Source organism: Staurois parvus, unplaced genomic scaffold, assembly GCF_062004578.1.
Source record: "Staurois parvus isolate SC_StPar_1 unplaced genomic scaffold, SC_StPar_1.0 ptg000017l, whole genome shotgun sequence".
In the NCBI taxonomy this organism is placed as follows: domain Eukaryota; kingdom Metazoa; phylum Chordata; class Amphibia; order Anura; family Ranidae; genus Staurois; species Staurois parvus.
In genome coordinates this window covers 1,082,551-1,100,167 of record NW_028317813.1, presented here as the reverse complement: position 1 = coordinate 1,100,167, position 17,617 = coordinate 1,082,551, and the positions used below count along the sequence as shown (strand labels likewise).

The 17,617-nt window shown below is 38.2% G+C and overlaps 1 protein-coding gene across 1 annotated transcript in view; it reads right to left on the bottom strand.

The window, feature by feature from the left end:
• The window catches only part of GTF2F2 (general transcription factor IIF subunit 2), a 331,921-nt gene that overhangs the window by 284,288 nt on the left and 30,016 nt on the right, over positions 1 to 17,617 (bottom strand). Inside the window, exon 4 of the mRNA XM_089678738.1 lies at positions 16,671 to 16,821. Within this exon, the coding sequence (XP_089534864.1) occupies positions 16,671 to 16,821 (151 nt within the window). The remainder of the gene's footprint in view (positions 1 to 16,670; positions 16,822 to 17,617) is intronic.

Here is a 17,617-nt window from a genome sequence, read left to right as displayed (position 1 = left end):
GAGGATTCTGCCAGTCCCTACTGGCGGTGGTGCTGGACATCCTCGGTGGTCCTCCTCTTCTGAGAGGACTGGAAGGCAACAGGAGCACAGCCCCACTCCTCTCTGAAATGGAGGGTTTGCGTCAGGCAAGGAGGAGGTACTTACCTAGACAGGAGCCACCAACACCACCCTTGAGCCTAGGGCTCCTATACAGGTTCCTAAAAGTGAAACCTATCCTTCCAGAGGAGACACAAATACTGAAGAGGGAGGCCTGGAGATCCACCTTTTAAAGGTTCTGGGCTTACATGTTTGCTGTCCTGGAGGGAAGAGCTCAACGTCTCAAGGGGCTGTCCTGGAAGACGTTTTTGAGAAAAAAATAGTGTTACTCATAAAAGCCAATCAGATTCCAACTATAATTTCTAAGTTAGAAAACTGAAAAAAAAAGATCGTTCCTTTTGGCTACAGTTAAAAGCATTTGAGTATAGAAAATCTACAGAAAAGTTATTTTAAATTAACAGCAAAGCTTTTAAAAAGGTTAGCAGACAGACATTGCAATAAAACTTACATTCCACATTTGAATTCCAATTTTAACTTGTGATTTAACAAAATTATTGCACAAAGAAAAAAAATGAAAGGTGTTAAGAATTGAGGTATTTACATTAACAAGTCTGTTCAGGCAATCTTACAAGAATTATATTAGCCAAGACAAATGCATGTATATTCAAATTTCATCTTAACATGCACAAAAAAGAAGCTGGGAAAAAAAGCACATTACATCTTAAAAAAAAAAAAGATGGTTTAGAGACTATAATCTCTCTTGTATTTTTTCTTTATCTGTAAGGAATAGTTTGCCAGTGCAAAAATAACCTTATGGCAGACAAAGCAGTCACCTAGGTTCAATGGGTTTGATAATCCAAACTCTGATTTACCTGTCAATCATTTAATCTATGAAAGCAGTCACAGACGTTTCTTTACAGGTAAGAATGGTGGAAATAAGGAGATTTATACAACATATTTAATCAATTTCTTGCTATACCTATGAGCAAAAAAAAAAAAAAATTATATATATATATATACATATATATACACACACACAGTTTCTAAGAAGAGCACACAATGCCGTTTGTATTCAGACTCGCTCTCACCGAACCTTTGTATGCAGCCTTCTTAAAGCCTAACAACAGCTTTTCTGTCTTCTTGTCTTGACGGGAAGCAAGAGGAAATCTAGTCAGGGGGGACACAGATCTCAAATAAAAACAACTTCCTTCCTCACTCTATAGAAATTAGGAAAAAAAAAAAGTTTGGCTTTGCAGCTGGTTCACACCAGATGCAGTCCAGTGCATTTTTTTTTTTTTTTGCATTAAAAATGCATGCAGTGTTTTCCATGTATTCAAATGGCCCTAGTTCACACTAGTGCAGTCAGTTTCCAGTGCAGAAAAAAAAAAATTAGAACAAGCAACATTTTTTTTTCTGTACAGAACTGTACTGAAACACAGCAAAATACATCAAACACATACTATAAAAGAGTGTGGTGTGAACTGTAAGCAAAAATGCATCCGGAATGCATCTGGAGTGTGCTTTTGTGGTGTGAATTGTACTTGAATGAACAAATCTGAAAACTTAAGAGTCCAACTGAATTTCTTTTTATTTTGACTGTCTGCATAATGCATTGACAGAACTGAACTTTTCCCACAAACAAGGCTCAATGAACTCAACATATACATGTTTCTAAACCCAAAAACAAAATTGTAATATATTGCAGCTGATCAGTTCTTAGATGTAGTGAGTGCATTAGTTTCCTCTTTCCAGGCTTTTACCTAATGACCCTGGCCAGTAACAAACTAACTGTCCTAGGGTGACACTGCTCATAAACTGTATTAAATCTATGGAGGAGCAAGCACTGCCACCTTAGGACAGGAAGTTTGTTAAAACTACAGAACACCGCCCGCTCTTTTTTTACATAGTAAGGAGTTTTGTGGTTTACTAAAGATGGCTCAGAAAGAGGTTATTGCTTGAGATATCAGCTCTGTGCACATGACATTACAGACACACTGGAATACTTCTGTACTTGCCAAAAAAAAAAAAAACTACTTTAAAAAGGAAAATTAATGTAGCCGTCACATCCAAGGACATCTAAGGACTGGCATTTAGCAATGTAACATTGTGCTCTTGGGTTTAGATGTCCTTTAACACAGTACAGATTCAGCAATGTCAAGATGTTAGCCAAGGTGCTGACTTTGGACTTTCTAACAGAGCAGCCTTATCACATAGCCTTATTCTACCTGGGGGAAAGCATGTCCTACACCCCCCCCCTTCTTGCCACATGCCCTGGGTTCACCTCGGTCTCATAACGGCCCAAGATGTGCATGCAGTCATTTAGGATCAAGGATGGGAGACAAGGAACCTCCACTTCTCAACCTCCCAACTGAGAATGAGCAAGAACCTGGAAACATATACACCTGACTTTATATGAAAGAAACATGAGGCTTATTCCTAGAAATTACCTATATCCTGGAATGGTGGCTTTTTATCTGAGGAGGATTCGTTTATTCACACAGCATTGCATCTAAGAATTGGATTGCTATATATTGCCCAGAGCAAAAAGTGTGTGTTGTTAGTCTAATTATTTGTTCAGCTTTGAGCTCTGGTGAGTGATTCAAAGAAACGTTTTGGTGGTGGTCTCGACACAGTGTGGACATTATTTGAAGACTTTTTGAACATTATTTATGGACACTTTTTTTCATAATTTTTTACTTTTTATAATTTTCACATTTATTTTGTATTATTTATTTAGCGCATTCCTTTTATTTATTTGTTTAAGCAAAAAATTAATTTGTGATTTTTTGAGTTGGGAATTTGCTGCTTTGGAGATTTGGGGTGTGGCGCTTTTCTTAAAACACTTTGATACATATCTAAGCATTTCCAGGTTCATACCAGTAAGATCCCAACTGCTGAAGCTGTACAGTGTGTACTTTTTGTTGATGCAAAGTACTAAGGAGGCACTGGGGGATCTAATTTATGTGAAAAAACTTAAAATTTAATAAAAGTTAATATACAAAACCAAATTCTCACCTATGGCGGACACCTGTACACCAACACCACTTGCTCAGCACATATTAGATTTTGCCACGCATGTGACACATGCAATAGCAACTGACACGAACGTTATATTAAACCCAAAAGAAAAAACATTTTATATATTGTAGCTTACGGATTTTTAGATGTGATGGCTGCATTAATTTTCTTTTTTTAGTCTCTCTTTCCCTTATTTTCACCTGGTGATACAGCCAGTAAAGTCTGTTGATTTTCCAAAGTACAAGCTCTATTGCAAGTGTAGAAGTTACAGGAATGAGACCAACCATTTATCACTGACAGGGGTGCTTACAATGATCAGCTTTTTTGTAATTATTATTTATGTAAAACCTTTATCCCAAAAAGAAAAAAAAATGTTGCAGACCTCCAGGTGAAAGCAAAGGGGAAAAAGAAAACTTAAAAACAAAATGAATGCAGCCACCATATCTAATGACTGGTAAGCTGAAATAGATAATATTTTTGGTCGGGAGTTTACCACCACTTTAATTTTATGTGGGAAATTTATCAAAACTGGATTAGTCATAATCTGGAACAGTTCTTAATGACAGCCCATCAGCTTCTATCATTTTCCACAAAGCAGATTTTCCCATTTAGGATGAAGTTCAATTTGAAGATTGAAGCTGATTGGTAGCCATACACAACTGTTCCAGATTCTGACTGCTTTAGTTTCAATAAATTCCCCCCCATGGTTTCAGAAAGAAAATAATGTTTTGGGGTTTTGTGTGCGTCTTCATGTACCAAATGCTAATTTTACCATGTGTGAGCAAAATTTCAAAAATGGCTTTGCAGCAAAGGGATAAAGTGAACCTGTAAGTCAACTATGGTCTTCATATATTTACACTGTCTTAAATTTAATATGAATTCAAAACATTTATTTGGTATCTTATAGGGAAAATGTTGAAAATGCTTCATGATAACTTCCTCCTAAAAAAACAGCTGAGCACTTCCTGTGCCTTATAGAAAATTTAATAGTATAGGGTTGCAAAAAAATATACTCACCTAGGTGGATGCTCTATCTGTCCCCAACCACTTCTAAGACTGAGAACTGAGCGATCAAAGACCACTGATCACTCACTTATCAGCCTTCAGTGGGCAGAGAGCTGGTGACTGTCAGTCACCAGCTCTCTGCTCTGCCCCTCTAGCGTTCCGGGCTGTAGAGGGTCCGGGAACAGCTGGTTCAGGATCTCAGCAGCTCGCTGAAAGGTTAAGTCAGCTGCCGTTCCAGGCATCTGAAAAGATCGCAGCGGTAAAATCTGGAGCTTTCCTGAGCCTGGAATGCGTGAATGAAATCAGCCAACAGAGAACGTCAGCAAACAGCAGGTTTTTGCCCACTGTCAGCTGAAAAAGGGTTACAGGAGTGCAGAAAGAAGTGCTGAGATCCACAGAAGTATAGTCAAAATAGCTTTGACCATACTTCTCCTTTAACCACTTGCCGTCCGGCCGCCGTATATAAACGGCCGGATGGTGGCAGTCCAGGGGCGGGTTGCCGTTCATAAACGCCGTCCGCCATTTTGGACTGTGCACACTCCCTGGGACACAGTGAAACACCGATCGTCGTACGGGACCTCTGCGCGAGGTCCCGATCATGTGATCACGGATTGGCCAGATTAGAAAAGAGGAAAAAGAGGAGGAAGAAGAAGAGGAGGAAGAAGGAGGAGGAAGAAGAGGAGGAGGAAGAAGAAGAGGAGGAGGAAGAAGAGGAGGAGGAAGAAGAAGGTTACCACTGTGCTGCTCACGGTTTTACTTGCTGGAAATTTTACTTGCTGGAAATCTGTCCCTAAGGAAATTCAGAAAAGCATTTCCTTGCTTCATTCTGTAGATTTGTGCCGACAACCCCCCCCCCCTCCATCACCCCATTAGAATGTAAACATTCTAATGTCTAAAGTCTGGTGCTCTTTAAAATAGCTTTCTCCCTCACATACAGACCTGTGGTCAGTAAAGATCCCTAAAAGTGTTGCAACCTGACAAGGAATCTGGTCAAGTTCTTTATAGTCTGGAAAACATGTCAAATCCTTTTAGATTAAAAAAGGACGTGTTCAATTTATTCCATTTATTCTCATAAAGAGAAATAAAATCAAATGTGTTTAACATAATAAAAATGTAAAACTTAAATTGCCATTTTACAGTAAATCATCTCAGCTACTTGTAGTTTGTCACATTCAACTAGACTTGCAACATTCAAGATTTGCTGCTTGTACAAGCAGTTACTCAGTTTTACGTTCATTGCTTACTTCAGAGTTTTGCTCAGTTTTGCAGTATAGCATGCACGCTTTAGGTGATAAACAAATTATGTTTTATAACAGTGACTCAACTATGCATAAAAATATGTTGGCTCTTATGCAATGGATTAAAAAAGACAGGAATATGCATGGGTAGTATTTTAATCAGATAGTATCCAAAGGAAATAGAATTTAGCAGAATAACCTATTCCAGCATCACTGATTCATATACTCCCGCACCTAGTCTAATGTAAGTTAATGTTTTATTGCACAGATATAACTTTATTAATACGCTAGATTAACAATTAAAATCTCAGAGCATCTGTTGGGTCCAATTTACAACTATACAAATCACTTAGCAACTCACTAAAGGCTGCCTGTTTCTATATGCAAGATCTCTTCAATTGAAAATACCCTATACATACATTAAAAGGAGACAAGAATTTAAAGCCGAACTTAAAGTAATGATTATAAACCCTCAGTATTTTTTTTATTTTAAACTTTAAGTAGAACTCCAGGTTTTGTGTTAACACCGTTAAATCATTTCTTTGAAGACTAGATATTTAGGGAAGCAGCTCTGGGAGAGCAGAAGCAAGCAGCATTTAACGTTGTAAACTGAATGCACTGGGGAGTAGGAATTTTTCATCTTTTTTTTTTTGTCCTTAATGTGTAAAAGCTCAACTCCAGATTTTGTGTTACTTTAACCACCTCAAGACCAGACACATTCACCCCCTTCCTGCCCAGGCCAGCTTTCATTGTTGTCTCTTTTTGAATGACAATTACTCATGCTACACTGTACCCAAATAAAATTTTATAATTTTTTTTTTAGATGGTTAGAGCTTTCTTTTGGTGGTATTTTATCACTGATGTTTGTTTTTTTTTGCAATATAAGAAAAAAAATACCAAAAAAGAAAACAAAAACGATATTGTTTGTATACAAAGTTATCAATTAACCGCTTAAGGACCGCCCTATAGCAGATATACTGCTACAGGGGGGTCCCTGTGAACAAAATCACGTATATAAACAGCATTGCCGAGTAGGGGTGCACGTGCCGCCATTCGCGGGTGTCAATCACCAGGTCCCTGCCGGTGATTACCGGTGATTACCGACAGGGAAGAGGGCTGCTTTGTTTACCAACAGTCGTCCTCCTCCCTGTCGGTTTGGGCACACTGCTCTAGGTGTGCTAAGCGGAGCCATCCAGAGCGGTGTGCTTACAGTGAAGAACACAACCCCCTACCCCTAGTAAAACACTCCCATCACACAATTAACCCTTTGATTGCCCCTCATGTTAACCCCTTCCTTCCGAGCGCCATTACTACAGTGTCAGTGCTTTTGTTTAGCACTGTATTGGTGTCACTGGGGATGTCAGTGACATCAAGTCAGTTCCACCCAGTGTCAGAATGCCCGCCGCAGTCTCACTATAAGTCGCTGATCACCGCCATTATTAGTATTTAAAAAAAAATTCCAGTATCTATACCGCCATTTGTAAACGCTATAACTTTCACGTAAACCAATTAATTTACACGTATTGGGATTTTTTTTTAACAAAGACATGGAGCAGAATACATTTTGGTTTAAATTTATGACAAAATTTGATTTTTTAAATTTTTATACTGGACATGTTTAATAGCAAAAAGTCAAAAATATTGTTTTTTTCCTCAGAATCGGTCTTTTTTTTTTTAATAGCGCAAAAAAATAAAAAAAGCACAGGCGATCAGACCATTTGGTAAACCATATTTTTAACTTATAAGGTAATAAAAAAAATCAAACAATGTTACTAGATAAATTAATGCTGGTGAGAGGTTTCTAGATGACTTTAACGCTCCCTACAGGTTGTTATGCGAACATTATCAAAGTCAACTGAGTATTGTCACTATTGATACTTTTTTTTTTTTTGATTTGCATGATCATCCAAATTTTCATGAAAAGTTTTTGGGGTGTGCCCCCTTCAAGGTCAAAGCTGAACTAATACACAAACTTTTAGCAGAATGTTTACAAGACAATCTCTGATGGAACACACACGTAATTAAACTTGGATAGTTAATGAGATAAGGCAGGGAAGGGGGGCTATGGACTTGAGGAGAGAGTCACAGAGAAGAGAGTGGTCGTACAACTGATCTACAAAAGTGAAATCCTTAATTAGGCTGCTATCTTTTATGTCAAAAAGAATTATTATTCTTCGTTCAAAAGTGTTCCTTTCTTGAGTAGTTTTGAAGTTTCCTCATACATACATGAACACATACACATACATGAACACATACATGAACTTTAATGGCATCCCAGTCTTGGTCCCTAGTGTTCAATACTGAGTTGGTCCACCCTTTGCAGCTATAACAGCTTCAACTCTTCTGGGAAGGCTCTCCACAAGGTTTAGGAGTGTGTTTATGGAAATGCTTTACTATTCTTCCAGAAGCGCATTTCGAGGACAGGCACTGATGTCGGACGAGAAGGCCTGGCTCGCAGTCTCCGCTCTAATGCATCTCAAAGGTGTTCTTATCGGGTTGAGGTCAGGACTCTGTGCAGGCCAGCCAAGTTCCTCCACCCCAAGCTCCCTCATCCATGTCTTGACTTTATGGACCTTGCTCTGTGCACTGGTGTGCAGTCATGTTGGAACAGAAAGGGGCCATCCCAAACTGTTCCCACAGGGTAAATAGGAAATGCCAGTTATCAGCAGTCCTCTCCTCACGCTGACAGCGTGTGAGGAGAGGAGATCCAGTAAGCTGCATTTGGCAGGGGGGGCATCTACACTGATCATCAGTGTCCTGGTGATCAGTGTAGTCCCATCAGTGCCCATGTGTGCTAACAATCAGTGCCCATCAGTTGAATCAGTGCCCAACAGTGTCACCCAACAGTGCTGCCTAACAGTGCCCATCAGTGCCTACCCTCAAGTGCCGCCCATCAGTGACTCCTCATCAGTGCAGCTTATCAGTGCAGGAGAAAAATTGCTTATTTACAAAACTTTGTAACAGAAACGAAGAAAAACTTTTTTTTCAAAATGTTTGGTCTTTTTTTTATTTGTTTAGCAAAAAATAAAAACCCCAGTGGTGAGTAAATACCACCAAAAGAAAGTTCTATTTGTCTAAAAAAAATTATAAAAATTTAGTTTGGGTACAGTAATGCATGTCTGCGCAAAGCTCATTCAAAGTATGAGAACGCTGAAAGCTGACAATTGGTCTGGGCAGGAAAACATTTTTTTTCCCCATTTTGGATAGAGTAATGGAGAGTTAGAACCCAGATTAGTTTTTCTTTTTTTTTTTTTACCATCTGTGTCCCATTGGAGAGATTTCCCCCCATAAGTATCCCATCTCAAAATGTGGGATTTTCTTTACCTTTCACTTTCAGTGATAAGAAGAAACAGTAGAAATAGTTTTTATTGCTGTCTGTGCCCCTGTTAGAGAGATTCATCCTCTCTGACAGGTGTTCTAATTCCTCTCCACTGTATTCATCCAATTGGATATGTCGTCATACGATAAAATACCAATTGGTTTCATGAGATAAACACCACAAATTTCAATGAAATAACGCATGCCTTTTTTACAAGCATGTTTTGATGAATGGCAAAAACATTTTTGAAAAACGTGGAATATTTTTTTTTTAATTTAGCCCATTATTATTTATGATGTGAACTACCCACACAGCCTATCTGCTATGTATTATCAGCAGACTAGATTTTCAAAAAGTATAATTTGAGTATAACTCCAAATATAAAACCACAAAGCCTCACAGATGTTTTATCGATATTAATGGCTGGTAAAACTAATCTACAACAACATCTAAAGGCATGCCAACTTGGATAAATTCTGCAGATAAAATGACAAAAGCCAGGAGCCATTGTGGTAAAGTGGTCATTGAAATCTCATGTAAAATAAGGATCAGAAAACATTCCACATTTGTTTTCTACACATAAAAGGCATGCAACAGTTTTTGGACAAAACATGGCTCAATAACAACCTTCAGGCAAAAAGAACCTTATTTAAAACATAGATCACCCAGGCAGTAGTTGCTTACTGTTAGCTATGAAAAGAGAGCATTCTGTAACGAACATGAGGGTGCTGGGTTATTATATTAGAAAAATTGCCCACAGCATCCAAGCTTTACAAAATAAATCATAAAAGAATGTTTCTCATTATAAAGAAAACATTTTCTACACACAAACACAGGAGACCATTTAGCTTGTTTTCTGATAAAAATTATTTTACATTGAACAACAAAGAACAGAAATTACAATGCAGATGTATTATGTAGCAAGCAATCAAACAATTATTTTACAAAATTGCTACTTCGAAGAAAAAAGTATCTGTATGTGTAGGTAAATGTAAAATGCATTTAAGTATAGAGTCACTAGTAAATATGAAGAATTTTTAACAACTTGAGTTCCCATACCCCTGTGGATCAATGCAATTTTTAGTTCTTGGGGGTCTACTGACTCAATAATATGTATGCTCATTCATCCACTGTGGGGGCACTGTAATACAGGAGGTATGTTGTTACAGATCACCAGTAGAAAACCTAAAAAAGAAAAGTGATGCAGCCACCACATCCAACGATTGGTAAGCTGCATTATAAAACCCCAATTCCAAAAAGTTGGGATCCTATGTAAGATCTACATAAAAAAAGAATGCAATGACTGGCAAATCTCATAAACCCATATTTTATTCACAATAGAACACAGAAAACATTAAATGTTTGAACTGACACATGGACGCATTTAAAGAAAAAAAAAAAAAAAAAAAAGGTAATTTTTTAAACTGATGGCAGCAACACATCTCTAAAAAGCTAGGACAGGGCAACAAAAAGCTGGCAAAGTAAGTGGTACTAACATGGAAGAACATTTTGCAGCTACACTGTTCAACAGGTAAAAAGTTTTGGGCATAAAATTAGCTAATCTTACATAATTTTGGGGTGCTGAAAACGAAAATGACCCTAAAAAATGTTGATTGGCTCTAGTTTCCATGATATATTCACCCATCTAATGACGTAAGCCATTCAAAATTATGATGCAACTTCAGCTGCATATTGCGCAATTGATACTGGTGACCAATAGAAAATTGCATGTATACCGAGATGATGCAATATTAGCCTTTAATTGCATCACTTCACTGCATAAAAGCTGCAGTATCTGTAGCTGATTGTAGTTCGACAGCGTCTTTACATTTCGTTTTATGCTTATATAGGCTACTCAGTAATGCCTCGAACTTGTGTGAATAAAGCAGATAATTTCTGCTATATCTGTGGTGAAATAACTTTTATCTCACAAAAAAGGAGGATAACAGGAATGATTAAGAAAGCCTACAATTTGTATTTTGGCTGCAAGATAGGAGACCAGGACATGAGCTGGGCACCACATATATGCTGCAATTCTTGTGGGACGGCACTGGATCAATGGTTGAATGGAAAAAAGGCAGCTATGCCTTTCGCTGTGCCAATGATTTGGAGAGAGCCAACAGATCATGTTAGTAATTGTTACTTTTGTATGGTGCCTCCAATTGTAAAAGGGCTAAATAAGAAGAAAACGTTATCTGTGCACTATCCAAATATTCCATCGGCAATACGTCCAGTTCCTCATGGAGAGGGGCTACCAATTCCTAAAGCACCAGAATCCTTCGTGGTTGAGTCAAGTGAGGAAGAACCTGAAGCGTGTAGTCACGTGCAGTTGTAAGAGATAACCCTTTCCTCGAATACAAGAGAAAAGCCAAGAGAAGCAAAACCAACACAAACTGAAGACAAAACTAGTGAGAATCCTAAGTATTAAAATGATTCAACTTAGCTTATGACTATAATTTTTCTTGGTAATCCTATGCAATATATTATGCCATTTAGGCTTTGTTATGTAGTCAATATCACTTGCTTTATATTTGTGGAAAGACATCTATCTATATAATTATTGTGCATTATGTAGTCATTACGCCTATAGTAGAAAACTTTCCGTTTACAGAAAAACTAGAGCCAATTGACAAATTTCATTGTTATATTTGAACTCAGAATGTGAAATTCATTAAGAAATGGATCCTTTTGTTTCCAAAACTGGCAAAAAATAAAAAATTTGTTGAACAGTGTAATTAGAATTGAAATTTCAAAAATTTTTTGAGTACGGTGTACTCCAGACTAAAGGAGAGTGGGACCTTCCAGTTTCCAACCAATGCTCAGTTCAAAAGCCTACAACTAAGATGGAGTTAATGAATAAGCGCTCTCTTTAGCGTGAAATGCATTTACCTGCCAGTCCCCCATTCTATTTCCACTGTCTGGTTTGGTTTTATGTTGGTTCAATAAAGTGGATTGTTTGGAGTGCAGCTGATCGGACGTCCTTTGTTCTCACCTACAACTATGATGGTATTGGGGGACATTAGTGTGTATGGAATGGGCAGCTTGCGCATCTGGATCAATGCAGAAGGATATATCCAGGTTTTAAAGTAGCATATACACAGGCAATAATGGGAGAACATTCCTCTCCAAAAACTCCAGCAACTGGTCTCCTCAGTTCCCAGACACTTACAGAGTGTTGCTAAAAGAAGAGGGGATGCTACACCAAGGTAAACATGGCCCTGTCTCAGCATTTTTCAGATGTGTTGCTGCCATCAGTTTAAACATTTGATATACAGTTGTGTTCAAAATAATAGCAGTGCATTGAAAAAAGTGAATAAAGCTCAAAATCCTTCTAATAGCTTTTATTACCATACACACACATGCATTGGGAACACTACACATTCTATTCCAAATCAAAACATGAAGAAAAATATATCAAATTTGTGTTGTTCCTCTAAAAAAATTGAAGAAAAGTGATAATTAGACTGTTCAAAGAAATAGCAGTGTTTGTATTCTTCTTTACAAACTCAAACATTCACTATATAAACTGAAAAATGTTTGAAGATTTTGCTTTCCTTTGAATCACTTAATATTTAGTTGTATAAGCACTGTTTCTGAGAACTGCTGTACATCTGTGTTGCATGGAGTCAACCAACTTCTGGCACCTGTGAACAGGTATTCCAGCCCAGGATGATTGGACTACATTCCATAGTTCTTCTCTATTTCTTGGTTTTGCCTCAGAAACTGCATTTTTGATGTCACCCCACAAGTTTTCTATTGGATTAAGATCCGGGGATTGGGCGGGCCACTCCATAACGTCAATCTTGTTGGTCTGGAACCAAGATGTTGCACGTTTACTGGTGCGTTTGGGGTCGTTTGTCTTGTTGGAACACCCATTTCAAGGGCATTTCCTCTTCAGCATAAGGCAGCATGACCTCTTCAAGTATTCTGATGTATTCAAACTGATCCATGATCCCTGGTATGCGATAAATAGGCCCAACACTGTAGTATGAGAAACATCCCCATATCATGATGCTTGCACAACCATGCTTCACTGTCTTCACAGTGTACTGTGGCTTGAATTCAGTGTTTGGGGGTCGTCTGACAAACTGTCTCCGGCCACTAGACCCAAAAAGAACAATCTTACTTTCATCAGTCCACAAAATGTTGCGCCATTTCTCTTTAGGCCAGTCAATGTGCTCTTTGACAAATTGTAACCTCTTCAGCACATTTCTTTTTTTTTTTCCCAACAGTGGGACCTTGCGGGGGCTTCTTGCAGATAGCTTGGCTTCACATAGGCGTCTTCTAATTGTAACAGTACTCACAGGTAACTTTAGACCTTCTTTGATCTTCCTGGAGCTGTTTGTTGGCTGAGTCCTTGCCATTTTGGCTATTCTTCTATCCATTCGAATGGTAGTTTTTCGCTTTCTTCCACGTCTTTAAGGTTTTGGTTGCTATTTTAAAGCATTTGCGATCATTGTAGCTGAGCAGCCTATCATTTTCTGCACTTCTTTATATGTTTTCTCCTCTCCAATTAACTTTTTAATCAAGGTACGCTGTTCTTCTGAACAATGTCTGGAACGACCCATTTTCCTCAGAATTTCAGAGAGAAATGCACTGTAACCAGCATGTACAACATTTGCTGCCTTCCTTCCTTAAATAAGGGCAATAATTGCCACCTGTTTTTCAAAGAATGAATGACCTCACTAATAGAACGCCACACTGCTATTATTTTGAACATGCCCCTTTCAATTAGTGATTCAATTACACAGAATCAGCAGCATGCATGTCATGACTGTTGGGTCTGTTGGATTTCTATTACTCTACTACACCTGCTAGTAAATTATTTGCCATGTAGAAATATCATTTCTACCAAAAACAGTGATTGATCAGGTTAGTGATGTCTGACTGCTATTATTTTGAACACAACTGTATGTATTCTATTTTCTGTTCTGAATGAAATATATGAAGCCTTCCCCACCATCAGAATACAATGATCATTGTTGCCGGCTATAGCCTGCTGTACCAATCGTTCGGGGGAAAAAACAAGTTGATTGATAGATCGACTTGTGTACAAAGCAGCCAGCCCATATATGGATCAAAATTAGTCTGGTCCCTGCTGAATTGGCAAAATTTAAATCCATGTACATCCTGCTAAAGTGTCAGTTGGTGTCAATTAGTGTCAGTGTCAGTTAGTGCGAGGTTAGGGTCAGTTTTAGCGGAGAAAAGAAAAAACTAAGGTTTTATATTTAGTGTCATGGCAAATGTTAGTGTAAATGTGTTTAGGTAGGTCAAAATAAAAATAAAAAAAAAAAAAGCTTTTTACTATTCAGGAAATGGCCAATATCATTTACTACCAAACAAAAGCCCATTCTGTCCTGGAAAAAAAAAACAAAGTATAAAATCTACCTGGATAAACTAAGTAGTTGTGATGATTTGTACAGTTATACTAACACCAGTGAAAGATGTAAAATTGTATTTAAGCTTTAAGGTTTGTTTTTACCTTAGTCATGAAGGAATTAAACCAAAAGTAAAGATATACATGATTTTCTGGGACAATACCTTCTTTTTGTGGTACTGTCTTTCATTAATCATTTTACACTCTAAATATTCTATAGGCAGAATTTAAAAAAAAAATATCCAGTTTCGAACAGTGATAATAAAATAAAAACATTGATTTATCCAATTTATAACACTAAGCAGCATATTTATAAAGCAATGAATGTCACCTCACTGTCATTTAAAGAATATACACAAGGCAGATTCACCTGCAGTGCATGTTTGGCAAATGTCAGATTCACTGCTTTATAAATATAACACAAAATGTATGTGCTACAAGATGATGTTAATTAAATAAAACAAAAAATATGAGGGGAGAAGTATGAATCAACAAGGGTTAAAAAGGGTAAAAAAAACATAACTTATGTTTAATGGACACATTCACCTTTCATAAAATGTTACATGCTACATCCATATTCAGGGTGTAACATTTAACATGTTACTGTAGGACCTCCCCCCGCCCCCATTCCCCCATTGTGACAGCTAACGAAGATCATCTTCTCCCACTAGCTGTCACAATTAAAAAAAAAATGTGGGCCTGCGGGGGTCCACCAGACTACGACATTTGTTCTGTGAACAAGAAACTACAAGTCCCAACATCCTTTGCAGCTGGTGGCTTGTAGTACTGAATGAACTACCATAGCACTGTTGAGCGCTGTGGTAGTTCACTGGATCTTTCTGTCAGTGTGAAACTGCCTGCACATCTGAGGTATGGGCAGACAGATTTCAGTGACAGTCTGCAGGAGTCCTGCATGGCACCAGTGATCTGCATTAATGGTGCAATGCTTTCCAGGCTTTGAAAACAAAAAATAGTAAATGCACATTTTCTTAACACACACACTTACTGAAGGTGATATCATGAGCAAATTATTGACGGTTTACTTTTTTTAGTCATGACCATAATAAAAGTAAATATATACTAAACCACTATATATTACCTTTAAAACTAAAATCCAGGCAGACAAAAAAAAATGAGGTAGGTCTGTAATCATTAGTACACCAGTAAATGTATTTTGTTAAATACAAGCTGTGAAGGGACCTGACTGGGACCTGGCATCAACCTCTTACAGTCTCTGTAGAGCAGGGCTGGATTGTGGTAGAAAGAAGCAACACAATGAGCCAATGAGGTCATGTTCTGACAAGAAACATACTGATAGGAGGAGAGAGCAGAGAGACAAGAGCATCACTAAGATGCTTTTCTCTTTCACTTTCCCGTCACAGGTTAGGGTTGGGACCAGGATAACCTGGGCTTAAAGGAAGTGGATTGAATGATGCTGGTCAGACTGAGGACATCTCTGGAATAAAAAGGTGAATACTGCAGCAAAATCGAGCTTGTTATTTTAACTTTTCACGGCCTATTCAATTTGAACCTTTTGTTTTTGGAAGGATTCTTGCTTTAATACTACAGTTTCATTATGTAAAAACAAAAAATATGAACTTTTTTAAAGCACTTTATTCCTAATTAAAGCCTAAAAAAAAATAAAAACATATGTGCCCAAACCTCCAACTGAATATTAAAGTCAACAATTTGCAACAGTCCCTTATGTGCACTAATACTCTTGGTGGGCAGATTATTTATTTCGCTGAATTGTCTTACATGAGCCAAATGCACAAAAAAAAAACAAAACATTATCTTTTTTTAGCATCAAGCTTAGCTTGTTTTTTTTCTTTGTTTTTTTTACCAGAGCATTTGCTGCATGTAAAACCTCAGTTCTTGCTTGGTACAGTTGCAATTAACAAGGAATGGCACCACAAGCACGTTACATGATTTTGCACATGTTTATACACTACACCAGGGTTAAAAATTTCCACTTGCTTGCTCGCATTTGGTGAGAGGAAATAGCATGTGTCCCAGGCGCCGCATTGGAAGAGGGATGCAGGTGCCGCATGGTTTCGCCACACGATTGATTGCGCAAAGCTTGTCACTGAAAAAGAAGCAGGAGCTTCTTTTGAGCAACAAGCTTAGCAGCAAAACTAAGTAGTATTTCACATGCTCCCCTCCCAGACACCGTGGGGAGGATTCAGCAACACATGCAGCATTGACAGTCCAAACAAATAGGCTGGACTATGTGAGGAAAGGTGCTGGTTGACAAGGTACAGGCTTGTCAATCAGCAGTGACAAGGCTGACAGCCAAGCCATCTGCAACATGTTTTCATTCTATTGGTGCAAAGCGGATTTAGATGAACTTCACTTGCGGGATCATCAGGATACATTTTTTTTACTTTGCAAGAGGACTGAAAGAAAACTTTAAACACACAAATACATATAATTAGCTGTTGTAGCCTTTTTTTTTTTTCTAATGAGAGACCATAGTTCTACTTTGACCTTTCAACATTTAAGAGGCTACAGTGATGCCTCCTGGGAAAGGACTCGCACAACCTAGCTCCAAGACAAAGGCATAATCAATTATCATTGACAAATTTCAGCCATGTTCTAATGTAACCCAGAGCAAAAACACATTTGGGTATAGGAACACACAATCTAGTACTAAAGAGAATGGAATTTGTAATTTTACCTGTTAAGCTCTCAGTAAATACTGTCAATGTCTGCCCCCCTACGCTCTGTAACTGAAAAGGATGGTCCCTTGGTGCACTAACAAAGGATGGTGCTGGTTTGCCTCCTATATCCTGAAGGCTGGCAAGCTCTTCATTGAGGGTAAAAGACACCTGCAATACCATAAAAATAAACTGAGCAAAAAATATTTGCATTTCACACTATCATTTCAATCTTTATATACTTCTAATTTAAGTATAATATAAATATATATACACATACAGTATCTCACAGACGTGAGTACACCCCTCATTTTTGTAAATATTTTATGATATCTTTTTATGTGACAACACTGAAGAAATGACACTTTGCTACAATGTACAGTAGTGAGTGTACAGCTTGTATAACAGTGTAAATTTGCTGTTCCCTCAAAATAACTCAACACAGTCATTAATGTCTAAATCGCTGGCAACAACAGTGAGTACACCCCTAAGTGAAAATGTCCAAACTGGGCCCAAAGTGTCAATATTTTGTGTGGCAACCATTATTTTCCAGCACTGCCTTAACCCTCTTTGGCATGGAGTTCACCAGAGCTTCACAGGTTGCCACTGGAGTCCTCTTCCAGTCCTCCATGATGACATCACGGAGCTGGTGGATGTTAGAGACCTTGTGCTCCTCCACCTTGCATTTGAGGATGCCCCACAGATGCTCAATAGGGTTTAGGTCTGGAGACATGCTTAGTCAGTCCATCACCTTTACCCTCAGCTTCTTTAGCAAGGCGGTGGTAGTCTTGGAGGTGTGTTTGGGGTTGTTATTTTGGAATACTGCCCTGCGGGCCAGTCTCCGAAGGGAGGGGATCATGCTCTGCTTTCAGTATGTCACAGTACATGTTGGTATTCATGGCTCCATCAATGAACTGTAGCTCCCTAGTGCCAGCAGCACTCATGCAGACCCAGACCATGACACTCC